Source organism: Pristiophorus japonicus, chromosome 7, assembly GCF_044704955.1.
Source record: "Pristiophorus japonicus isolate sPriJap1 chromosome 7, sPriJap1.hap1, whole genome shotgun sequence".
Classification (NCBI taxonomy): domain Eukaryota; kingdom Metazoa; phylum Chordata; class Chondrichthyes; family Pristiophoridae; genus Pristiophorus; species Pristiophorus japonicus.
The window spans coordinates 41,276,644-41,301,066 of NC_091983.1; the positions used below are offsets into that span (position 1 = coordinate 41,276,644).

General features: G+C 44.9%; 1 protein-coding gene across 2 annotated transcripts in view; it reads right to left on the reverse strand.

Moving 5' to 3' along the window:
- The window catches only part of arhgef10 (Rho guanine nucleotide exchange factor (GEF) 10), a 423,195-nt gene that overhangs the window by 350,721 nt on the left and 48,051 nt on the right, over window positions 1-24,423 (reverse strand). For both annotated transcript variants that reach the window (XM_070884917.1, XM_070884916.1), the window contains exon 2: window positions 17,002-17,108. In XM_070884917.1, coding sequence (XP_070741018.1) covers window positions 17,002-17,038 — 37 coding nt within the window. In that variant the 5' untranslated portion in view covers window positions 17,039-17,108. The remainder of the gene's footprint in view (window positions 1-17,001; window positions 17,109-24,423) is intronic.

A 24,423-nucleotide genomic window follows, 5' to 3' on the forward strand; every position in this document is an offset into this window, starting at 1 on the left:
GTCTTTCAGGCATCCTTTGGACACAGAATGTTGATCCATGAAATGGGCCCTCATTGGGCCTGAACAAGGCCCAATTTCCATCTCATTTCATCCAAACTATGAAAGTGAAATCCATTGGAATTGCAAGAAGTGTTTTTTTAATTTCAAAACAAAAACCAAAAATTAAGTAAAGATCTGTAATCTAACGGAATCTGTTTTGTTTACTCTAGCAACTTGATTCATGAAATGTAGCCTGAAATATCTGGTCTGTCAAGAGTTTTACTTCAGTCAGGCACATATGGCAAGATCCCAAACTATTTCCAGCGTGCACCTTAATGGTGAAGTGGGTTCACTGTTCTTCCTGCTACACCAGATTGCTTCAGGCTCCAGGTAACATTTTGGTTTATATGGAAGCCAAGGCTTCTTTATGGTAGCACACTTTTTCCTGCATATGAGAAACAGTAAGCGAAGAAAGCTTGATGAGTAACAATATTGCTGCTGTCCGGTTTTGCCTCTCGGAAGCACACTGTACGTATATTAAGGGTGCTATATATTATTGAATGTTACTGAGTTATGTAGTGCAAAACACAGAAATGGTCGAATTATTACTTTGTTATTAAAAGAACTCTGTAAGCACAAAAAACAAAAAGGCAGAAAAATACAAAGGTAGGCTCCAATAAATAATAAGAACTTTGCCATTATTCAGAATTAACCAAACCTTGGTCTGAAATTAAAATTTGCATTAAAAGCAGCAACAATAATGGAGTTTATTCGGAAATCTTCAAAAAGTATTAAAGTGGGGATTTGTTTTCTTGGAGATGTGCCACATAATCAGAATTATAGTATCTCTCTCCATTATGCAGGAGAATACAAAGATTACTTTCATTACTAACCACTTAATGATGAAAACTTGTTGCAGAACTGAGTTATACGGACAATGAAGAGGGAAGATTATTTAAGAATTAGGAGCAGGAGTAGGCCATACGGCCCCTCGAGCCTGTTCCGTCATTCAATAAGATAATGGCTGATCTTCGCTCTCAACTCCACTTTCTCACTCGATCCCCATATCCCTGGATTTCCCTAGAGTCCAAAAATCTATCGATCCCAGTCTTGAATATGTTCAATGACAGCACTCATACTCTTTCGGTAGAGAATTCCAAAGATTCACAACCCTTCAAGAGAAGAAATTCATCCTCTTCAGTCTTAAATGGCTGACCCCTTTTGCTGAGGCTATACCTCCTAATCCTAGATTCTCCAGCCAGGGCAAACAGCCTCTCAGCAACTACCCTGTCAATCCCCCTCAGAATATTATATGTTTCAATGAGATCACCTCTCATGCTTCTAAACTCCAGAGAGTATGGGCCCATTCTGCACAATCTCTCCTATAAGGACAACCCGCTCATCCCAGGGATCAAGCTAGTGAACCTCTGTTGCACCGCCTCTAAAGGCAAGTATGTCCTTCCTCAGATAAGGAGACCAAAACTGTGCACAGGTGTGGTCTCACCAAAGCCCTGCACAATTGTAGCAAGATATTCTTACTCTTGTACTCCAACCCCCGAGCAATAAAGGCCAAAAGGCCATTTGCCTTCCTAATTGCATGCTAACTTTGTGCACCTAAATCTCTCTGAACACCAACATTTTATAGTTTCCCACTGTCATGTATGTAACACCACTGTATTAATGTACACATGACCTTGATGCACACCTTGACCACAAGAGGTGCACTTGTGGGAGACTGCCCCATACCTGGGCATCCAGGTAAATAAAGGGAGGTCCCACGCAGGGTTGGGTTGTCTTAGTGCTGTAAATAAAGAGTTAAGGTCTGTGTGTGACCTTGTCCCCAGGATGTGTCTCGTGTGGTTTTATACTATTGAGTAAGGACTTTACAGTGGCGACGAGAAATGGGAATTCACGACCCACGAGAATGGCCACCGGTAGCACAGAAGAACGGTACTGTGTTGGGGAAGATTGGGACGATTTTGTTGAGAGGCTTCAGCAGAGTTTTGTTACGAAGGAATGGCTGGGGGATGCAGTGGCTGACAAGCGCAGGGCTCACCTCTTGACCAGCTGCGGACCAAAGACTTCATGAGTGTGTATGAAGGACTTACTAGCATCCGAAAAGCCGGCAGACAAAACCTTTGAGGAGCTCAACAAGTTAATCATGGAGCACCTCAAACCGGCGAGCAGCGTACACATGGCCCGATACAGATTCTACACCCACAGACGTCGTGAAGGACAGAGCATACCGGACTTTCGGCGTTTGGCCAGCTTCTAAGTTCACAGACACCTGTAGGAGGGAGATGCTAAGGGACTTCTTTTTCGAGGGCATCGGTCATGCAGAATGTTCCGTAAATTAATTGAGACCAAGGATTTGACCTTGGAAGTGGCGGCGTTGACGGCTCAAACTTTCATGGCGGGGGAGGAAGAGACGAAAACGATATACGCGCGCAATTCTGCCCCCAATACGGCGATGGATCAGGGAGTCAATATTATTAATGCGACTCAGCGCCCTGCAGGCAGGCAGGGGCAATCCGTCACCCCCCAGGCAGCCATAGACCCCAGAGTAGGTTTTCCACAGACACAATGGCAGGCTGAATGGACATTTACACCATCGCAGTGGACAATGCGGCCCAGGATGGGGCCATTGACACCCACTAATAGGGTACTTAAGAGCAGTCAAAGGGACAGAGTGGAATGCCTGGCCATAGTTCTTTCATTCCCAACAATGGAAACTTTAACTCATGTTGGAGGTGTGGGGGTAAACACTCAGCCAGATCTTGCAGATTCCAAAAGTTTGTCTGCAGAAATTGCAATCTCAGTGGCCATTTAGCTCGAATGTGCAGGAAGCCTGCAACCAGATTAATATATGAGGCGGATGGACCAGAAGAGGGTTCTTTGAGGCAGGATGACTTTTGGGGCAAATTGATGGACACCGAGGTTCAGCGGGTCCATGTGGCGAATATTCACAGTTCATGCACCAGAACGCCAATGATGATGAGGGTTTTATTAAACGGCATCCCAGTAAGTTGGGTGGCAGTGTGAGCTGCGAGAAGGATGCTGTGAGGCTGCAGAGCGACTTGGATAGGTTAGGTGAATGGGCAAATGCATGGCAGATGAAGTATAATGTGGATAAATGTGAGGTTATCCACTTTGGTGGTAAAAACAGAGAGACAGACTATTATCTGAATGGTGACAGATTAGGAAAAGGGGAGGTGCAAAGAGACCTGGGTGTCATGGTACATCAGTCATTGAAGGTTGGCATGCAGGTGCAGCAGGCGGTTAAGAAAGCAAATGGCATGTTGGCCTTCATAGCAAGGGGATTTGAGTACAGGGGCAGGGAGGTGTTGCTACAGTTGCACAGGGCATTGGTGAGGCCACACCTGGAGTATTGTGTACAGTTTTGGTCTCCTAACCTGAGGAAGGACATTCTTGCTATTGAGGGAGTGCAGCGAAGGTTCACCAGACTGATTCCCGGGATGGCGGGACTGACCTATCAAGAAAGACTGGATCAACTGGGCTTGTATTCACTGGAGTTCAGAAGAATGAGAGGGGACCTCATAGAAACATTTAAAATTCTGACGGGGTTAGACAGGTTAGATGCAGGAAGAATGTTCCCAATGTTGGGGAAGTCCAGAACCAGGGGTCACAGTCTAAGGATAAGGGGTAAGCCATTTAGGACCGAGATGCGGAGGAACTTCTTCACCCAGAGAGTGGTGAACCTGTGGAATTCTCTACCACAGAAAGTTGTTGAGGCCAATTCACTAAATATATTCAAAAAGGAGTTAGATGAGGTCCTTACTACTAGGGGGATCAACGGCTATGGCGAGAAAGCAGGAATGGGGTACTGAAGTTGAATGTTCAGCCATGAACTCATTGAATGGCGGTGCAGGCTAGAAGGGCCGAATGGCCTACTCCTGCACCTATTTTCTATGTTTCTATGTTTCTATGTTACGCATGGAGCTGGACACGGGGGCCAGCCAGTCACTCATGGGCGTTCAGCAATTTAAGAAACTATGGCCCCATCAAAGCCAGTAGACCCAAACTAGAACGCATTGAGACACAATTACGAACGTACACTAAAGACATTATTCCGGTGCTAGGCAGTGCAATGTTGGCTGTCACACACAATGGACTAGTGAATCGGCTACCGCTCTGGATTGTCCCGGGCAATGGTCCCGCACTGTTGGAGAGGAGCTGGTTAGCCGAGAGGAACTGGAAATGGGGGGGATGTTCACGCAATGTCTTCTGTGGAGCAAAGTTCGTACTTACAAGTCCTACAACAATTTGATTCACTATTTCAACTTGGCGTCTGGACTTTCAAAGGCACTAAAGTAGCGATACACATCACCCCGAACGCCAGGCCGGTGCACCACAAAGCCAGAGCGGTGCCGCATGTGATGCGTGAAAAAAAATCGAGAGCGAGTTGGACCGGCTGTGAAGAGACGGCATCATCTCGCCCGTTGAATTCAGCGACTGGGCGAGCCCCATTGTTCCCGTCCTAAAAGCGGATGGTTCTGTCAGGATCTGTGGCGACTACAAAGCCACCATCAATCGGGTGTCCCTACAAGATCAATACCCGCTCCAGAGAGCGGAGGACCTCTTCGCCACGCTGTTCACCAAGTTGGACCTCACTTCAGCCTATATGACCCAGGAACTGGCCGACGAATCTAAACTACTGACCACCATCACCACGCACAAGGGACTGTTCGTTTATAACAGGTGCCCATTTGGCATTCGGTCAGCGACCGCGATTTTTCAAAGAAACATGGAAAGCCTGCTCGAATCCATACCTGGAACAATCATGTTCCAAGACGACATCCTCATCACGGGTTGAGACACCGAGGAACACCTCCACAACCTGGATGAGGTGCTACGGCGACTGGACTGGGTAGGCCTGCGACTCAAGAAGTCTAAATGTGTGTTTTTAGCTCCTGAGGTTGAGTTTCTGGGCAGGAGGGTTGCTGCAGTTGGTATTCGGCCCACCGAATCCAAAACAGAGGAGATTTGACGAGCACCCAGGCCCTGCAACACATTGGAGCTGCGTTCATTCCTGGGACTGTTGAACTATTTCGGGAACTTTCTACCGAACTTGAGCACGTGCTCCTGCGAAAGGGGTGCGATTGGTTTTGGGGGTCTGTCAGGAACGGGCTTTCGATCGGGCGCGGAACTTACTTTGTTCTAACAAATTGTTGACCCTGTACGACTCCTGTAAAAAATTCATTCTAACATGTGATGCATCATCCTATGGGGTTGGGTGCGTGTTGCAGCGGGGCAATGCTGAGGGTCAACTGCAACCTGTGGCTTATGCCTCCAGGTCACTCTCTCAAGCTGAACGGGGACATGGCATGGTTGAGAAAGAAGCGCTTGCATGTGTCTATGGGGTGAAAAAAATGCATCAGTACCTCTTTGGTAGGAAATTTGAATTAGAGTCAGACCACAAGCCATTAACGTCCCTGTTGTCAGACAGCAAGGCTGTCAACGCCAATGCATCAGCTCACATACAGCGATGGGCCCTCACGCTGGCTGCTTATGACTACACAATTTGGCACCGGCCCGGCACGGAAAATTGCGCTGACACGCTCAGCAGGCTTCCGCTGACCACCACTGAGGGGGCAGCGGAGTAAAGCGCTGAGACGGTCATGGCTGTCGACGCCTTTGATGGCGCAGGCTCCCCCATCACAGCCCGCCAGATCAAAATCTAGACAAAGAGAGATCCCCTCCTATCCCTGATTAAGAAATGTGTTCTGACTGGGGATTGGGCGCCCGCACACGGAGCATGCCCTGAGGAGGTCAGACCCTTCCACAGATGGATGGATGAGCTCTCCATCCAGACCGACTGCCTACTATGGGGGAGCTGGGTAATTATGCACCAGAAGGGGAGGGAGGCATTCATCAGGGAACTCCACAGCGAGCACCCAGGTAATCATGCTGATGGCCATTGTCCGGTCACACGTTTGGTGGCCTGGAATTGATTCAGACCTGGAACACTGTGTTCGCAGGTGCACGACGTGTGCCCAGCTGGGTAATGCCCCCAGGGAGGCCCCGCTCAGCCCATGGCCCTGGCCCACCAGGCCATGGTCATGCATTCATGTAGACTACGCGGGCCCATTCATGGGAAAGATGTTTCTCATCGTGGTGGACGCGTACTCGAAATGGATCGAGTGCATCATTTTGAATTCATGCACGACATCCACCACCGTGGAAAGCCTACATGCGATCTTCGCAACCCATGGCTTGCCGGACATCCTGGTTAATGATAATGGCCCATGTTTCACAAGCTACGAATTCCGGGAGTTCATGTCGGGTAATAGCATCAACCTCGTCAGGACAGCGCCGTTCATGCCGGCCACCAATGGCCAGGCGGAACCTGCGGTCCAAATCATTAAGCAAGGTATGCTCAGGATCCAAGGACCCTCCCTACAATGCCGCCTATCACGCCTCCTGCTGGCCTATAGATCCCAACCGCACTCTCTCACGGGGGTCCCGCCCGCAGAGCTACTAATGAAACGGACACTCAAAACTCAGTTGTCCCTTATTCACCCAGTCCTGACCAACATTGTTGAGGGCAAGCACCCGTCCTAAAACGAGTACCATGACCGCAATTCAAGGTGAGGGTGTATAGAAGTAAATGATCCCATATTCGTACTCAATCACGCCATGGGGCCCAAATGGCTCGAGGATACTGTAATTGACAAAGAGGGGAATAGGGTCTTTGTGGTAAAACTCAACAATGGTCAGATATGCCGCAAGCATCTGGACCAAGTAAAAAAAAAGGTTCGGCATCGACAGGGAGGAACCTGAAGAAGAACACGAGTTGGAACTCACACCACCGCCAGTGAACGAGCAACAAGAGCAATCAGCAGAATGCACAGTCCCTGCGGTCAGCCTGGACAGGCTGGAATCACCACAGGTGACAGACACTCACGTCAGTGTCCAACAACCAGAGCCCCAACTGCGGCGCTCCACGAGGGAGCGTAGACCACCTGAAAGACTAAACCTATGATCCCAATAAGACTTTGGGGGGGGTGGTGATGTCATGTATGTAACATCACTGTATTACTGTACACACTTGACCTTGATGCACACCTTGACCACAAGAGGTGCACTTGTGGGAGACTGCCCTATACCTGGGCACCTAGGTATATAAAGGGAGGTCCCACGCAGGGTTGGGTTGTCTTAGTGCTGTAAATAAAGAATTAAGGTCTGTGTGTGACCTTGTCCCCAAGATGTGCCTTGTGTGGTTTCATACTATAGAGTAAGGACTTTACACCACCATTTAAAACATATTCTGTTTTTCTATGCTTCCTACCAAAATGAATAACCTCACATTTCCCTACATTATACTCCATCATCCACCTTATTGCCCATTAACTTAACCTGTCAATATCTCTTTTTAGGCTCTTTGTGTCGTCCTCAGAGCTTACTTTCCCACCTAGCTTTGTTCCCTGGCTTGTGCTGTATTAATTGTTCTCAGCTCCAAAAGTGAAAGGATCCTAAAATTGACCTTAGTACCCTCGGGCATAAGTAAGGGGAAAACATTCACCAAGTTTCCTGTTTAGTGATTTCTTCTAAATATGACTTTCATTGATAGCAAGGGAGGTCCTTATTTGGTTTTGTTGTCACTGTATATGCTTACATGCAAAGTGTCAAGATATCAAATGATATGGATGCCTTTTGTAATTGTATCCCAATGTGAATTATCACCTTAAGGGAAATGGGGTGAAAACTGGAACATAACAACGTAGATTCATGAACTCACTCATGCACTGCTCCCCAGTGTTCAGCATCGATCATTTTACTTAGCTCTACCTTTATATGTCACTTGTATTAGCTTATTCCATTGTTATACCCCAGTCCATTCTGTTCTTTACACATAAGAATATTAAATGAAAAAGGCTCAATTTTTAACACGTTGTTGCTTACAGGAGATCTTTCCATCCATGTGGTAAACACAAACTATTACAAGTATCAGGATAATGTCATTTGAGGTTTGGTAGGGGTCAAGCAATAAATCATAAACAGAGCACATTATAGACAAGTTTTATAGTTACTAATACTAGATGGTTTCCAAGCACATTACGCACCTTTCCTTTGGTCTGTAGAGATGTACCATTGAAAAGAAATATACAAAACTTAACTGAAACCCACATTATATAGGACTTAATATCATAACCCACTGAAGAATTTCAAAATACCAATCAATTTCTACAAATACAACCTACTTTGCACCACTTGAAACAGTTGTTTTCTGCCAATTGTGGGTAAAACAAGCCCTTTGAATTCAAAGTACGAAAGCTGAAACCATGCATGATCAAGTGGTTAATGTCTTACCGCATTAAAAATACTTTCCTTCCAAGGTCTGAAAGTGGTATGGGAGTTCTTGATATTTCTTATTCCAAAGTTGTTGTGATACATCAGAGGTCTGTCACATTCAGGTCTTCAGAATTTTCATATAAACGCCTGGATTTTCCACTTCATATTGAGAAACTGCACCCTCAACTCATGGGGCTAGACTTTCCACTCACGGAAAAAAATGGTCCTTGTTCCAGCGATGTGGAACGTCTCAGCCTTGCTGATCGCTGGTACATTGCCCATTTTTTTTGTTGCGATTTTCCACTCGGCCTTAGCCCGGCGATGTAGAATGGGCGATGTGGTTTTCCAGCAATGTCACGATCGTCCACCGGAAACGGAAGTTAAAAAAAAAAGCTTCCCTAAGCAACGGCATACTGCGCATGTGTTAATTTTTTGGCGGGCTGATTTTTTTTTTTTAAACTGCGTTTTGGAAGATCAGGGGTCATCACATATGCTCAGAAGGTACAGGGTGGAGGAGAAAGAGAGAGAGAATCAATTGAAAAGGCACTGAGACACATGGCTGAAATGAATAAATCGCAAGTGGAGGCATCGGAGGGAGATAGGAAAAGGGCAAAGCCCTTTAGCGATGAGGCTAACGAGGCCCTCGTCGGCAAGGTGATTGCACACTGGGGGGACTTAACTCGGGTTGCTCATAGCAACCCCCCACCGTGTGCATATCGAAAAATCTGGGTAGAGATTGCTGCTGTGGTGACCTCGGCATCTAATGAGGCAAGGGGCTCAGACCAATGCTGTAAATGTTGGAATAGCCTGATGGCTGCAGCAAGAGTAAGTAGCATTTTATTTTACTTATGAAAATTGAGAGTATAAAATTGAATCCCCTGGATGGAATTGTATTTAATGATTCATACATGTATTACATAAACTCAATTTTAAAATTCCATAAAGTCCATAGAGAGGTCTATATATGTCAAGCTGTAGCATGTAACGTTTCAACTGTTGTGACTCCATGATTCTACCTAGTTTATTAGCTTATGAGCTGCTCTTTTCTCGTTTGCAGAAGATGATATCGAACAACAGGGCAGAGCAGAGGCGTACCGAGGGGAGGGGCTCTGCTCTGTTGACTCCACTATTAGACCTTGAGGAGCATGCGACCGCGTTCGTAGGCTCCGAAACTCGTTCGGTCACCACACGCGGTCTGACGGAGCCCAGCGATGCATCTAGTGAGTAATGTGTCAAATAGTATTAAAGAGTAATGTACTGTGATGTCCTGTGAATATAGTGCAACACGGAATATACGAATTATGTTATGTTATGTCATGTCATGCATGTAGCCTTTGTGCCTAAGAAGCAGTTGCTGCAGCTTTCTGGGGTAGTGAAATGTATTGATATGTAAAGTCGCTTGTTAATGTGTGCTCCCTTTTGCTCTAAGCTCTTTAATAATCTCTAATTTGCTTTTAAAGTCACCCTGAAACTTCGGTCGAGGTGCAACCCACACCTTCACCGACACGTAATGTTGAGGAAGAGGCGGTGGAGGAGGAGCAGCAGCAGCACCAGATGCCTACTGAGCCTAAAGAGGAGGAGGATGACGTCATTTGGGGGGGGGGGGGGTGGGGGAAGAGGAGTGGGAATGATCCTGCGGTCGTCTCAATTGAGACAGAATAGGCACCAGAACCAAGCGGCGTGCAATCAGCAACGCCAAGGCGCCCCATTTTGCACACGCTGACTCCACGGAGGCCGGGTCAGCGAGGTCACCAATCGCCTCCGGCTGATCACTTGGAGGGCTTGATGTCCCTGTGCGTGGAGACGGTCGCGATAGGTCACGACCTTCTCCAGGGGTTCACACAGTTCACACAAGACTTCTCACAGGTGTCTGCCATGCTACCTGAGCTATTGGAGGTAGCACGGCAGACCCTGGAAGGGGTCCACGAACAGACCACCGCAACAAATGCCCTTCGGCATGCGTTGCTGGCTGGACACAGCACAGCATCCCAAGGTGTCGTGTTACGCCCTGGTGACACCCCGAGCACACAAGCGAGTATGGAGGATTCGGTTCCGCTGGACTGGGAAGACGAACCACTACCCTCGTCTTCCACTCCAACACCATCACCACGGCAGGAAGTCTTGGCGTTGCCCACTGCAGGCCAGTGACATCTCGGTCTGCGGGGACCAAAATGGGCGGGACTGGTAGGATCTGGAGGGAGACATGGCCACAGATAGGGAGGTGGGGGGCAAGTTTAAAATTCATATATAGTTGGGGGGGGTGGGGGGGGGGGGGGGAGGTGTTGGTGGGTGGGGTTTGTTGAATATAAATCAGTCAAAATTAAAACTTTTATTTGAATCTAACAATTATTGTGCATGGTCTTACAATAACAAAAATATAACTTTAGCTCATTTAAGCATTAATGAAAATGTTGGACAACAATGGACAAGCAATGCCAGTGCAGGCAAGGCTAAAACGAAACTCAACGTAACTCTAGGCAAATGCAACTTTTATTTAACCATAACTGTAAATGTAAATTTCACTGTCTCCAATGCAATTTCATGTAAAGCGTTCATTTATGAGCTGCTGATGCAACAGCTTTGCAGTCGTGTAACTCTCACAGGGTCAAATGGTCTTCTGGGGGAAGGGGGCCGTGGGATCATGGCTACATCGCCAGTCTGATTGTCCTCCCCGAGGTCCTCACCAGCCTCCTCATCCTCTTGCTCTTCACCGGCTGGTTCTTCCGTCTCCCCTCCTTCTGGAGGAGGACCTGCAACCCCATCTGGCATTAGTTGTCCGCTCCTTATAGCTAGATTATGCAGCAAGCAACACACCACAATAAACTCAGTGACCTGGTCAGGGTGGTACTGTCAACTGCCACCAGAATGGTCCAGGCATCTGAAGCGCTGCTTTAAGATTCCAATTGTCTTTTCGACGATGTTGCGTGTCGCTATGTGGCTTTCATTGTAACGTTTCTCTGCTTCAGTCACAGGATTACGCAGTGGGGTCATCAGCCAACTGGCAAGGCCATTTCCCTTATCCCCCAGCATCCAACCGTGACCTTCTGGCTGATTGAGAAACAGGTCAGGGATAGCACTCTCATGTAGGATGTGCACATCATGGATGCTGCCTGGAGATGTAACATTTACTGTCATGATTATTTCGTTGTGATCGACAACAAGCTGCAAATTGAGGGAGTGGAATCCCTTTCTGTTACGAAACACCTCCGCGTTCTTTAAAGGGGCTATCAGGACAATGTGCATGCAGTCTATTGCTCCCTGCACCTTGGGGAAGTCTGCTATTCTCGAGAAACCCAAAGCCCTCCCGGTCTGTGACTCCCTGGTCATTGGGAAGCTCATCAAGTCCTTCTAGGAGCGTAAAGGGCTTCAGTCACCTGCCGAATGCAGCAGTGTGTGGCGTGCTGAGAGATATGACAGAGGTCGTCAGCTGAAGTCTGAAAAGATCTCGATGCGTAGAAGGCTAGGGCTGCAGTAACCTTCACCTCAACGGACAGTTCTGTTCTGCTGGTGCTGGAAGGCTGCAGATCATCCTCGACGAGCTGGCAAATCTCATTGATAACCTGCTTCCGGAAGCGCAGTCTCCTAAGGCACACGTTTTCAGACAAGTTGAGGTAAGATTGCTTTTCCAAGTATCTTCGTTGACTGTACGCTCGCCTCCTCTCTCTGTCTACGCATTACTCTCCCACCTCTTCAATTGATCCTTTCAGAAACCAGCGTGTGAGCAGTTACAGAAAGCATAGGCCCCACAACTATCAATAATTACTTTCACTTAATTAAACTACTCTCTAGTCCTCACTCTACTCCAACCCCAGTCTAATACTGAATACCAGTCAGTCTAATAGGCCCCAACAATATCAATAATTGTTTTCACTCACTACAAATGCACTTTTCACAAAAAAATGCCTATCCACTAAGCTATCAATAAATTATATAATTTAATATTCTAAGTTGATCTATCTGTAACTAACTCTATAAATAACTCGCAACTATCTAGCTCATTTTTTTCAGTTGCCTCCACCCTTCCCCCAAATCGTAAAAATGGCATCCGTAGTGCCCATTTCCTTCAGTAAAGCCCTGGAAAAGCAACTATTTCTCAGCGATGTTTTTGGTCTTCCATCAGCCCAACGAAGTGCCGAAAGATGGGATGGGCCTTGTGTCGGCGATCAGTTCGGCGAAGTGAGCCGAAACTTGGAGGCTTATTTTTCCGGCGATGTTTTGGGCCTAGTTTCCACTTTTTACTCAAACTGGGCGATAGAGGTCTGTTTTGGGTGATAGATGGGCCTTAGATAGGCGATGTGAAGTGGAAAGTCTAGCCCATGCTTTTTGACCTTAAATGATCAGAAAATCAAAGGCTGGGGGCTGCACAATTTCCAAAATGAGCTTCCGGTGTGCACAGAGGATTTCCAGGCTATGATTTTAAATGAATTTTTAATTTATCAAATGCCTAGTTGTTTATCTGGTTTATTCCAGTTACTCCAGAGGAAAGCTATTATTTCTAGAACATGAAATGTAAATTGAGGACAAGGGAATATGCATCCCTGGCTAGTTTGCAGATACTACTTCAGGTTGCCTGCCCTGTGTTACGTGCATACTTAACAAGTGCTAAGAAACACAAGGGTAACAGAAACAACACCGGAGATAACTCCCCTGCTCTTCTTCGAATTAGTGACATGGGATCTTTTATGTTCACCTGAGAGAGCAAACGGGGCCTTGGTTTAACATCTCATTTGAAAGATGGCACCTCTGACAGTACCGCACTCCCTCAGCACTGCACTGGAGTGTCAGCCTAGATTTTTGTGCTCAAGTCTCTTGAACTTGAACCTACAACCTTGACTCAAAGGCGAGGGTGCTACTCACTGAGCCATGGCTGATTCATAGCTTCGCAACCAGTGTTGATTAATTCAAGTCTAGGTTTGACTTGCACGAATGTGTCAGCCACACCTTGTGTTTCAACAACTCTCAACAGGAATATTTCTGTCCAGGAGTCAGCATGTTTGCCAACAACATTGGAACAGCTAATTATGTACACTCATGCAATGTTTTCAGCATTTTTAAAATTCATCCTTGTGATAAGGGCAACATGAGCAAGGCCAGAATTTACTGCCCATCGCATGCTGCCTTTGAGAAAGATGTGGTGAGTTGCCTTCTTGAACGGGTGCAATCTGTGCTGAAGGTACTCCCACAGTGCTGTGAAGGCAAGGAGTTCCAGGATATTGACCCAGCGATGATGAAGGAACGACAATATATGTCCAAGTCAGGATGGTGTGGATTATGCTTGTATACAAAGTCTGAATGGGGTAGAAGAGCTAAGAGATCGAAGGGTACAGATACACAAATCACCAACAGTAGCTAGCAGATTGAAAAGGCTATTTTTTAAAAAGCAAACGAAGCACTGGGTGTCTAGAGGAATAGAAACTTTGTTAAACTTGTTTAGAACCTTGGTTAGACCACACTTGGGAGTACTATGCACAGTTCTGGTTTCCATATTATATAAAGGATCATCATCATCATCAAAGGCAGTCCCTCTGAATCGAGAAAGACTTGCTTTCACTCTAAATGAGTCCTTAGTTAGCTGAACTGTCCAATACGAGAACCATAGTCCCTGTCACAGGTAGACAGATAGTCGATGAGGGAAGGGGTGGGTGGTACAGGTTTGCCGCACACGCTTTCCGCTGCCTGTGCTTGATTTCTGCATGCTCTCGACGATGAGACTCGAGATGCTCAGCGCCTTCCCGGATGCACTTCCTCCACTTAGGGCGGTCTTTGGCCAGGGACTCCCAGGTGTCAGTGGGGATATTGCACTTTATCAGGGAGGCTCTGAGGGTGTCCTTGTAACGTTTCCTCTGCCCACCTTTGGCTCGTTTGCCGTGAAGGAGTTCCGAGTAGAGCGCTTGCTTTGGGAGTCTCGTGTCTGGCATGTGAACTATGTGGCCTGCCCAGCGGAGCTGATCAAGTGTGGTCAGTGCTTCAATGCTGGGGATGTTAGCCTGGTCAAGGACGCTAACATTGTTGCGTCTGTCCTCCCAGGGGATATTGAGTCATTGGAGAAGATGCAAAAAAGATTCACAAGGATTATAGCTGAAGCGAGAGGATATACTAATCAGGAAAGACTGAACGGGCTGGGATTCTTTTCTCTGGAATAGAGAAGGCTGATGGGTGATAGAGGTCTTTAAGATAATGAAAGGTTTGATAGGCTGGAAGGAGAGGAAATGTTTCCATTTGTGGGAGAGTCCAAAACTAGGTCGTCATAAACATAAAATAGTCACTAATAAATCTAATAGGGAATTCAGGAGAAATTTCGTTACCCAAAGTGTGATAAGAACGTGGAACTACAAGGAGTGGTTGAAGCAAATAGCATAGATGAATTTAAGGAGAACTAGATAAGCAAGAGGGGGAAAGGAATAGAATATGCTGATGGGGTGAGATAAAGAGGGGTGAGAGGAGGCTCATGGAGCATAAATGCCAGCATAGACAATTTGGGCCAAATGCCCTGTTTCTGTGCTGTCGAATCTATGCAGCTGTGCGTGTATGACTTGGAAGGGAACTTGGAGGTGATGGTGTTCCCAAGTGCCTGCTGCTCTTGTCCTTCTAGGTGGTAGAGGTCGCAGGTTTGGGAGGCGCAGTCAAAGAGGCTTTCGCAACTGTAGATAGTACACACTGCAGCCAGTGTGCTAGTGGTGGAGGAAGTAGATGTTTAAGATGGTGGATGGGCTGCCAATCAAGAGGACTGCTTTGTCCTGGTGTCGAAATGTGTGTTGTTGGAGCTGCACTCATCCAGACAAGTGGAGAGTATTCCATCACACTCCTGACTTGTGCCTTGTAGATGGTGGAAAGGCTTTGGGAAGTTAGGAGGTGAGACACTCGCCGCAGAATACCCAGCCTCTGACCTGCTCTTGTTGCCACAGTATTTATGTAGCTGGTCCAGTTAGGTTTCTGATCAATAGTGACCCCCAGGATGTTGATGGTGGGGGATTCGGCAATGGTAATGCCACTGAATGTCAAGGGGAGGTGGTTAGACTCTCGCTTGTTGGAGATGGTCATTGCCTGGCACTTGTGTGGCACGAATGTTATTTGCAACATATCAGCCCAAGCCTGAGTGTCATCCAGGTCTTGCTGCATGCGGGCATGGACTGATTCATTATCTGAGGAATTGCAAATGCAACTGAACACTGAAGTTATCAGTGATCAGCCCCTTATGACCTTATGATGGAGGGAAGGTCATTGATGAAGGAACTGAAGATAATTGGGCCTAGGACACTGTCCTGGGGAACTCCTGCAGCGATGTCCTGGGGCTGAGATGATTGGCCTCCAACAACCACAACCATCTTCCTTTGCGCTACGTATGACTCCAGCCACTGGAGAGTTTTCCTCCGATCCCCATTGATTTCAGTTTTCCTAGGGCTCCTTAGTGCCACACTCTGCCTTGATGTATAGGGCAGTCCTTCTCACCTCACCGCTGGAATTCAGGTCATTTGTCCATATTTGTTCCAAGGCTGTAATGAGGTCTAGAGCAGAATGATCCTGACCAACCCAAACTGAGCATCATTGATCAGGTTATTGGTGAGTAACGCTGTTAATGAATCCTTCCATCACTTTGCTGATGATTGCCCAGGTTGGATTGAAACTGCAGGGATAATTTTAGCTGCTTTCTTCCATCTCGTGTTCAGAATGCTCAATGCAGGCAGTGGTAATGATGGGGCGGTAATTGCCCGGGTTGGATTTGTCCTCCTTTTTGTGGACAGGACATACCTGGACATTCCACATTGTCGGATAAATTCCAATATTGTAGCTGTTCTCAAACAGCTCGGCTAGAGGAGCGGCTAATTCTGGAGCACTCAAAGCAAACCCAACTAAATAATGCTTAACTTGCGATGTCAGATCTGCTCATGGGGTTAAATACAATATGCCGACAGTACATTGCAGCAGTGGGATAAAACAAAGTTGTAAAGTAGCTTAGAGTAAATCAGGAAATAAGAATAGAATGGAGGTGGGACATACCATAGTTATGATGACCTTGCACACAGTAACATTACAGAAGATACATCTTTCGAAAGCAGCATTGCCACGCCATGACTGAAGGAAGTATTTTATGAGTGGGAAAGGCAATTGTTAGAAGCATGTTTGTTTAATACACAACATTTCTCATTTGTGGGACGCCTTTGGGGCCAGACGACACCACACTGACTGACACACTCACAGAAAACACGTGACCTCCTCTTATCTGGAAATATCCCTCATTCGGAACAGGCCAGGTCTCGAGGGTTCCGGATAAGGGAGATTCAACCTGTACTGGGATATGTGGACTAAACTTCCAGATATAGAGTAGAGGAGGCAATAACTCTAGAATCATTTAAGAAACAATTTGATGTAACAATGCGGTGGGTGTGGGGCGGGAACATGATAATCTCTCTGGATAGATGGATTTAAGTGGGCCGAACGGGCTTCCCCGCACGTAATTATCGTGTGACATAGGAATGAAAGTAATTTCATAAAAACATCACACAATGTAACCATGGCATTTAAAAAATGTTAGAAATGCCCAAGACTTGTGCATTTCTGAAATATGTGAAAATTCACCACCTCCATTTAGGCTCAGTATCATCTATTGTGTAATTGGTCACTCAGAAGCATTAAGTTACCACTGCAGATTTCATCACATTAAAGCAGTTTGCACGTAGGGTGCAGCTTAAAGAATAGCATAGTTTTTACCTTCAGGAGGTGGGGGTGGGAACTCATCCTGATCCATACTGCTTGGATCCACCTAGGACACGTTCTTATCGGAGTGTGCAGCACATCTCTTGATAGAATTCATTCCCCTGTATAAATAGTGAATATAATTAGTCATGGTGGGATTTTTTTTTAAATGAAGAAAAGATCTTGGCTCAAAGTTTCACAAAACAAGAATTCAACACTTATATTCCAATGACTTTGCCTCTGTCTTTGGCCTCAAGTTTCCGCACGCGGTGAAAAAGGCGCCCCTCAGAGCTGGGCGCCTGTTTTTCGCGCCAAAAACGGCGCCTGAAAAAAAACGCGGTATTCTCGAGCTCCTTGGAGCTCGATGTCTGCTTGGCGCGGCGCACAGGGGACGGAGCCTACCACTCGCGCCGATTTTGTAAGTAGGAGGGGGCGGGTACAATTTAAATGGGACTTCTTGGTGCCAGCAACCCTGCGCGTGCACGTTGGAGCGTTCGCGCACGCGCAGTCTGAAGTAAACATTGGCACTCGGCCATTTTTAAAAGTGCTGCAGAAAAAGTGAAGATTTGTTTCTTAGACTTGCATTTTAATTTTCTTGATATTTCTGTGTGTGAGGGAGTGCTTTTAGTAGCACTGCTGAATAAATCACCTGAAATCAGTGAGTTCAGCTTTTCACTGCTAAACTTGCAGAACCGGTGCCTGCAAATTAAGGATTGTGTGTTTGGAGAAATAAAAGTGCCAATTCAACTTTGCAATGGATCAACTTCCACCAAGAACAAAGAATTTCTTGCATGAGGAAGCAAACCATTGCATAATATGTGGTGCACCCATTCTGCAAATTTAAATATAAACATGTCGATGTGGCTACCTCTCCCTGTCCAAATGGCCTCAGTCAGTCCCCCTCACAGCTCGAAGGCTGCTGCTGCTCCCAACCAGCCACTGACGCTGCTGCAATCCCATGGCCGAATGGCCTCAAGTCCGTCCGGGTGCTGCATCTTCGCAGGGAATGAAGGCCTGCCTCAAGCACCAAGGCTGCTTGCTGCCTGCCGCTGCCGTCGAGACCGACATCACACCGCTGCCTGAAAGGCCTGCCTGAAGCACTTTCACACAGGTAGGAACATGGTTTATTTAATATTTTCTTTGCTTATAAATTTTTATTCAGGTTGGATTTATTTGTATAATATTTGTATAAGTATAACTAAGGATTGATTGTAGAATTTAATGACTTCCCTTCCCCTCCCCCCCACCTCGTTCCCGACGCCTAATTTGTAACCTGCGCCTGATTTTTTAAAGTGTACCAAGGTTTTTTCAAGCGTACAAAAATCTTCACTTGCTCCATTCTAAGTTAGTTTGGAGTACGTTTTCACTGTGGAAACTTTCAAATCAGGCGTCAGTGGCTGGACACATCCCCTTTTGAAAAAAAAATTCAATTCCAAAGTGAAACTGTTCTACCTGACTAGAACTGCAGAAAACTAAATGTGGAGAATTCCGATTTCGAAGATACTCCGTTCTACACCAGTTGCTCCTAAAAATCAGGAGCAAATCATGTGGAAACTTGGGGCCATAATGTGGAGAAGGTGTTAATTTGCATGAATAAGGTGACAAATCAGTCAGCGGTAACAAGCCTAGACAATTCGTGAAATATATCTATTTATACAATTAAAAATCTTGAATCCAATAGATACCCCTCGTTTCATAACAACCACTTAAGTGTAGTTTGGCTCAAATATCCCACTGACTAAATGAAAACCAATCAAAAATCAGTTTCCTTCACAAATAAAGCCATCAACAACTGGCAAACCACAACACACCTCAAACCCAAACAAATGGCTCAATTTCCCCCCCTCCCCCCACCCCACATATTTTGAGCAGCCATCTTAGTTGTGCATGAACCCTAATACCTGCAGATAAAATTACATATTTTAAGATATTTACAAACCATTTGCAAAATTGAACTAAAATTATCTATACACTTACCCATGGACTCTGGATGGTTCCTCTCCTGACACCCCTTGTGCCTATTTAACCTCACAGTCCCATGCCCAGTCTCCCAATTATCTGAATGGTCCATGAACTAAACTCCTAAGCTTCCTCTACTAACAGGATTAAGTCGAATGACAGACAGGAGACTCAACCATTGGGAACAATGGGAAAGGCTACTCCCCAGAAAATTATTTTAGCTGTCACTTCCTTCTTTGTCACTCACTCAATCTTAACTTTCAAGGATCTCTGTGTGTCTTCATTTCATCTCCCGCTCTGTATTCTTCTATTCTTTTTTCATAATTCCCTTTTTACCTAACTTCTGCTTGTCACTACAACTACGAGGGGGGACTCGGGCAGCCGATAGAAATAGTTTGAGACTCGGACTCGGGTTATTGAATGGGTTAAAGGCAGCTGCATCAATGGCTTCATGGGCAGGATGCTCGAGTTGCTGTCATGGGCTGGGGGTGGAGTCCGAGAGTCTAGCGAGTGGTGGCCTTTTGTGACAGTGTAGTCTATTGGGGTGGGGCAAGGGTGTTGGCATCCTTGGTCTTTTGATAGTCTGAATCATTCAGTTGCTATCCTCCGACCCACCCAGTACAGAGCCATAGAAAAGTGAAGTAAGCACGATTAATGACAAGTGCTCACCTCTGAAACACCTGCCAGCAGAAACAAGGATCCACCAATCATGAGAATCCTTTAAAAGAATTGCCAATTTACTCGTCTGCAGTGCACTGGATTACCACATGTTAGAAGGTTGTAGGTTCAAGTCAAATTCCAGAGACTTGAGCACAAAATCTAGGTGACACTCCAATGTAGTGCTGAGGGAGTGCTGGACTGTCTGAAGCCAGCTTTCAGATGAGACGCTAAAGCGAGGCCCTGTCTGCCCCCTCGGGTGGACATAAAGATCCCATGACACTATTTGAAGAAGGGCAGGGGAGTTACCCTGCCAATATTTATCCCTCAGCCAACATCACTAAAATGGTTTATCTGGTCATTATCACATTGCTGTTTGTGGGACCTTGCTGTGCACACACTGGCTGCCACATTTCCAAAGTTACAACAGTGACTACACTGCAAAGTACCTCATTGGCTATAAAGCTTTGGGACGTTCTAAAGTCATGAAAGGTGCTATATAAATGCAAGTTCTTTCTACTTCTATCTCTGCCACACTCTGAGACACTGATGACTTCCTTCAGTCAGGAACTGTCACATTGTGGATTTCTGAAGTATATGAACTGTTGGCAAACAATGTTTTTTTTCATGAGTTAAGGATTAAATAAAAGCCTTTGATAAGGTACCACATAATAGACTAATGAATAAGGTCAGAGCATGCGGAGGCAGGGGACAAGTGGTAGAATGGACAGGTAGCTGGCTACAAGACAGAAAGCAGAGTATGGGCAGAAGGTGGGAAGTTGAATCCCACAAAGATCACTGTTCATAACTTGTATTAATGATTTAGACTTTGGAATCAAAAACACAATTTCTAAATTTGCAATGACACCAAAATTGGGAGTGATGGTCAACACTGAGGAGGACTGCAACAAATTACAAGATGTTAATAAACTTGCAGAATGGGCATATGATTGCCAAATTAATTTCAACATAGATAAGTGTGAATTATTACATTTTGGTAAGAAAATAGAGGTCAAATATTTAGAAAAATAAGAATCTAAATGGGGCAGAGAAGCAAAGGGAACTGGGAGTACAATTATACAAATCAATAAAGGTTGCGACGCAGGTCAATAAGGCCATAACAAAAGCAAACCAAGCACTAGTGTTTATTTCTAGAAGGATAGAATTGAAAAGTAGAGAAGTAATGCTAAACTTGTATCGAACCTTGGTTAGACCACATTTGGAGTACTGTGTACAGTTCTGGTCATCATATTATAAAAAGGATGTCGAGGCACTGGAGAGAGTGCAGAGAAGATTTACAAGGACAATACCAGAGTTGGGAAGTTATACCTATCGGGAAAGGATGAAAAGCCTGGGTCTCCTTTCTCTTTAAAAGAGAAGGCTCAGGGGTGATCTAATAGAGATCTTTAAAATTATGAAAAGTTTTGATCGAGTAGATACAGAAAGACTGTTTCCATTTGTGGGGAAGAGCAAAACTTGAGGCCATCAAGATAAGATAGTCACCAAAAAATCAAATACGTAATTCAGAAGAAACTTTTTTTTAAACCTAGAGAGTGGTGAGAATGTGGAACTCGCTACCACAGGAAGTAGTTGAGGCGAACAGTATAGATGCATTTAAGGGGAAGCTAGATAAGCATATGAGGGAGAAGGGAAGAGAGGGTTATGCTGATAGATTTAGATGAGGAAGGATGGGAGGAGGCTCGAGTGGAGCATATGTGCTGGCATGGATTGGTTGGGCTGAATGGCCTGTTTGTGCTGTATATTCTATATAATTCTACGTAAATTGCAACTTCACTGACAAGTTATAAAGTCACCTTTACTGGTGCATGAAATATCACATTCAACTTCAGGTACAGCAATAACCTGAATCTAATAATGAGAAAATATTCAGTGCAGGTCATGGAAAACTCCACTTCTCAGTTAATGAAGTGAGTACTATTCCTCTCAAAGCCAACATAATTCAAACAGCACTTGGAAGCGCAATTTAAAGAAAAATTTAAGTATCCAGTACTGCACTTGGAGAAGCTGAAAACAAAACACAAGCTCAATGGACACCTCAGTAGTCAAGCCACCATTGTGTAGTGCTGTGATCACTTAAAAGACCTTAAAAGAAACGATGAGCTGTACACAGACTATTCTGCAATGAATTTATGCAGTACTGCATCCAAAAGATTCAATTCCTACCGGATCTCTGTTGCTCTCATGCTAAATTATCAAGAGTCCAAAGCAAATAAAATGTGACAATTGCAAGCCCCAAACATCATTAGATGCTCAATTACTCCATTTATTGACAATGATAAACTGTCAAATTCACAGCAGACTACAATACATAGTATTCAGTACTATATTGGACAGTAATTTTCTACCCTTATGGGTGCATACGAGGTGTGCAGGCGCCCGTAGGAGCCGTACAAGTTCCGAGTTTAGGCAAGCGAAGTGCACGTGCCAACACCCAGAAATTGCGATCTGCCAAGCATTCTCTTGACAGATTGCACACATCCCCGGGAAAAGGACCTCCGCAGGCGGAGTGTTGGGCTATTTCCTACCTTCTGCCCAGTGAATGCCTGGCCTGCTTTTACCAATACAAGATATTTAAAAAGGGTAGAAAAATACATTCAATAATTTATACATTTAAAAACCTGTGAAATAAGATAAGTTTATTTTAGATCCTTTCAAATATGTAAATTTATTTTTCAAAAAATTAAATATTTGTTTTAAATAATTAAATGCCATTTTGATTAATTTTAAATATGTGATGTTTTTTAAAACGTATCTAAAATGTGCATACAGAATTCCCATAATCTTTCATTCGTTGGTCCAGCCCACGTGATCCCAGGGGTGCTCGAGAACCGCATGTGCCCCTGGGATACATGGGCCTCTACGCAGGCCTATGCATAGAGGCCCAGGAGCACAAGTGTCCGAACCTCCGGAACCATCAGGTAAATACGTAGATTCTTTTCAAGTCGGAGGCATCCGCTCGCGGGAAGCCTCCGACTACAATTGCAGGCCCATTGACAACAATTAAGTATAACTGCCAATATTGCACACAAAAGTTACTTCTTCAACCCCCATTACTAAGCATTTACTAAACTAGTCTAATGCTAATTTTACTATAGCCTTGGGGCTATAGATACCTAAAAATTTTAAATGATTATCACAGGTTTAGACAGGTTACATTGTATAATTGGTGGGATTAATCGCTATTTGTCTGTCTATTGGACCCATTCAAGACTATTACCACACCAAGTTGGAGGGGTGTAGTTAATAAAAAGAACGTGACAACGTACAAGAAGACATTAATAAACTTCCAGAACGAGTGTTTAATTGGCAAATTAATTTCAATATAGATAGGTGCAAGGTGGTGCATTTCGGTAGAAAGAATAACGAGGCCACGTACTGCTTGGATAAATAAGAATTCGAATGGGATGGAAGAGCAAAGAGATCGAGGGATACAGATACACAAATCACTAAAGGTAGTGGCGCAGGTTAATAAGGCCATAAAAAAAATGGAAATCAAGCGCTTGGGTCCATTTCTAGAGGGATAGAATTGAAAAGCGGAGGTTATGTATTGGATCTTGGTTAGACCACACTTAGCGTACTGTGTAGAGTTCTGGTCACCATAGTATAAAAAAGATATAGAGGCAATGTTGAAAGTGCAAAAAAATTCACAAGGAAGAAAACAGAACTGAGAGATACAACGATCAGGAAAGACTGAACAGGCTGAAGCTCCTTTCTCTAGAAAAGAGGCAGAGGAGTGGCCTGGCAGAGCTCTTTAAGATAATGAAAGGGTTTGATAGGGTAAACATAAAGAAAATATTTTCACTTGTGAAGAAGTCCAAAACTAGAGGTCATAAATATAAGATGGCCACGAATAAATCCAATAGGGAATTCAGGAGAAACTTCTGTACGTAGAGAGTGTGGAACTGGCTACCACAGGGAGTAATTGAGGCGAATAGCATAGATGCATTGAAGGGAAAGCTAGATAAGTTGATGAGGGAGGAAAATAAAAGAATTTGTTGATAGGGGGAGGTGAAGAGGAGTGGGCAGAGGCTCATGTGGAGCATAAAACGGCAGGATAGACCAATTGGGCCGATTGGCCAGTTTCTGTGCTGCAGTCTTGATAAAACCAAATGACCTCGAGTAGAAGTACAAGACAAATCTTTAGTAGTTCACTCTAAGAGAGTAACTTTAAGAAAAACTGAACTGTAAATATTTTTTAAGATATTTAGGACTTACAGGCATTATGTGCCTCTGAAGAGATTTTGGTCCAGGTGACAGGTAAAATATTAGCCGTTTATAATCCAGCCTCTAATTAAAGAGCATTGTTGCTCCATCAGGGAGAAATGGAAAGAAGCACAAGGAACCAATTAAAGACAAAAACTATTTGCACAATCTCAGTGCATTCAACATGTAACGGCAGATTTATTCAAAGCAGTACTTTATACGCAATGACTCAGAGGATTTGAATCATAAAAATCTGTTCCCACCTCAGCTAGATTTCCTCAAGGGAACAACACTGATTCAGCAGCTGCAACCTTTTCGAAGGTATGTTTTAATCACAGGCATGTACATGATGCCAGTGATGAACATTGCCCTAGATTAGGCTGCAACAAAAACGATGTGAAGAATGGACTGCAGATAGGTTGTTTAATATTTGAATGGGCGTGCAGTGTAGCTGGAAGTATTATGCAGATGTCACATTAACAACATTTTTAAAACAAAGCAAATTAGGAGGTTGTCACAATTAATCCTTTTAGAGCAATCATATTCCCAGTAATATCAATCTGGTGACAAAATATACTGCAGATAAGAATGTTTCCC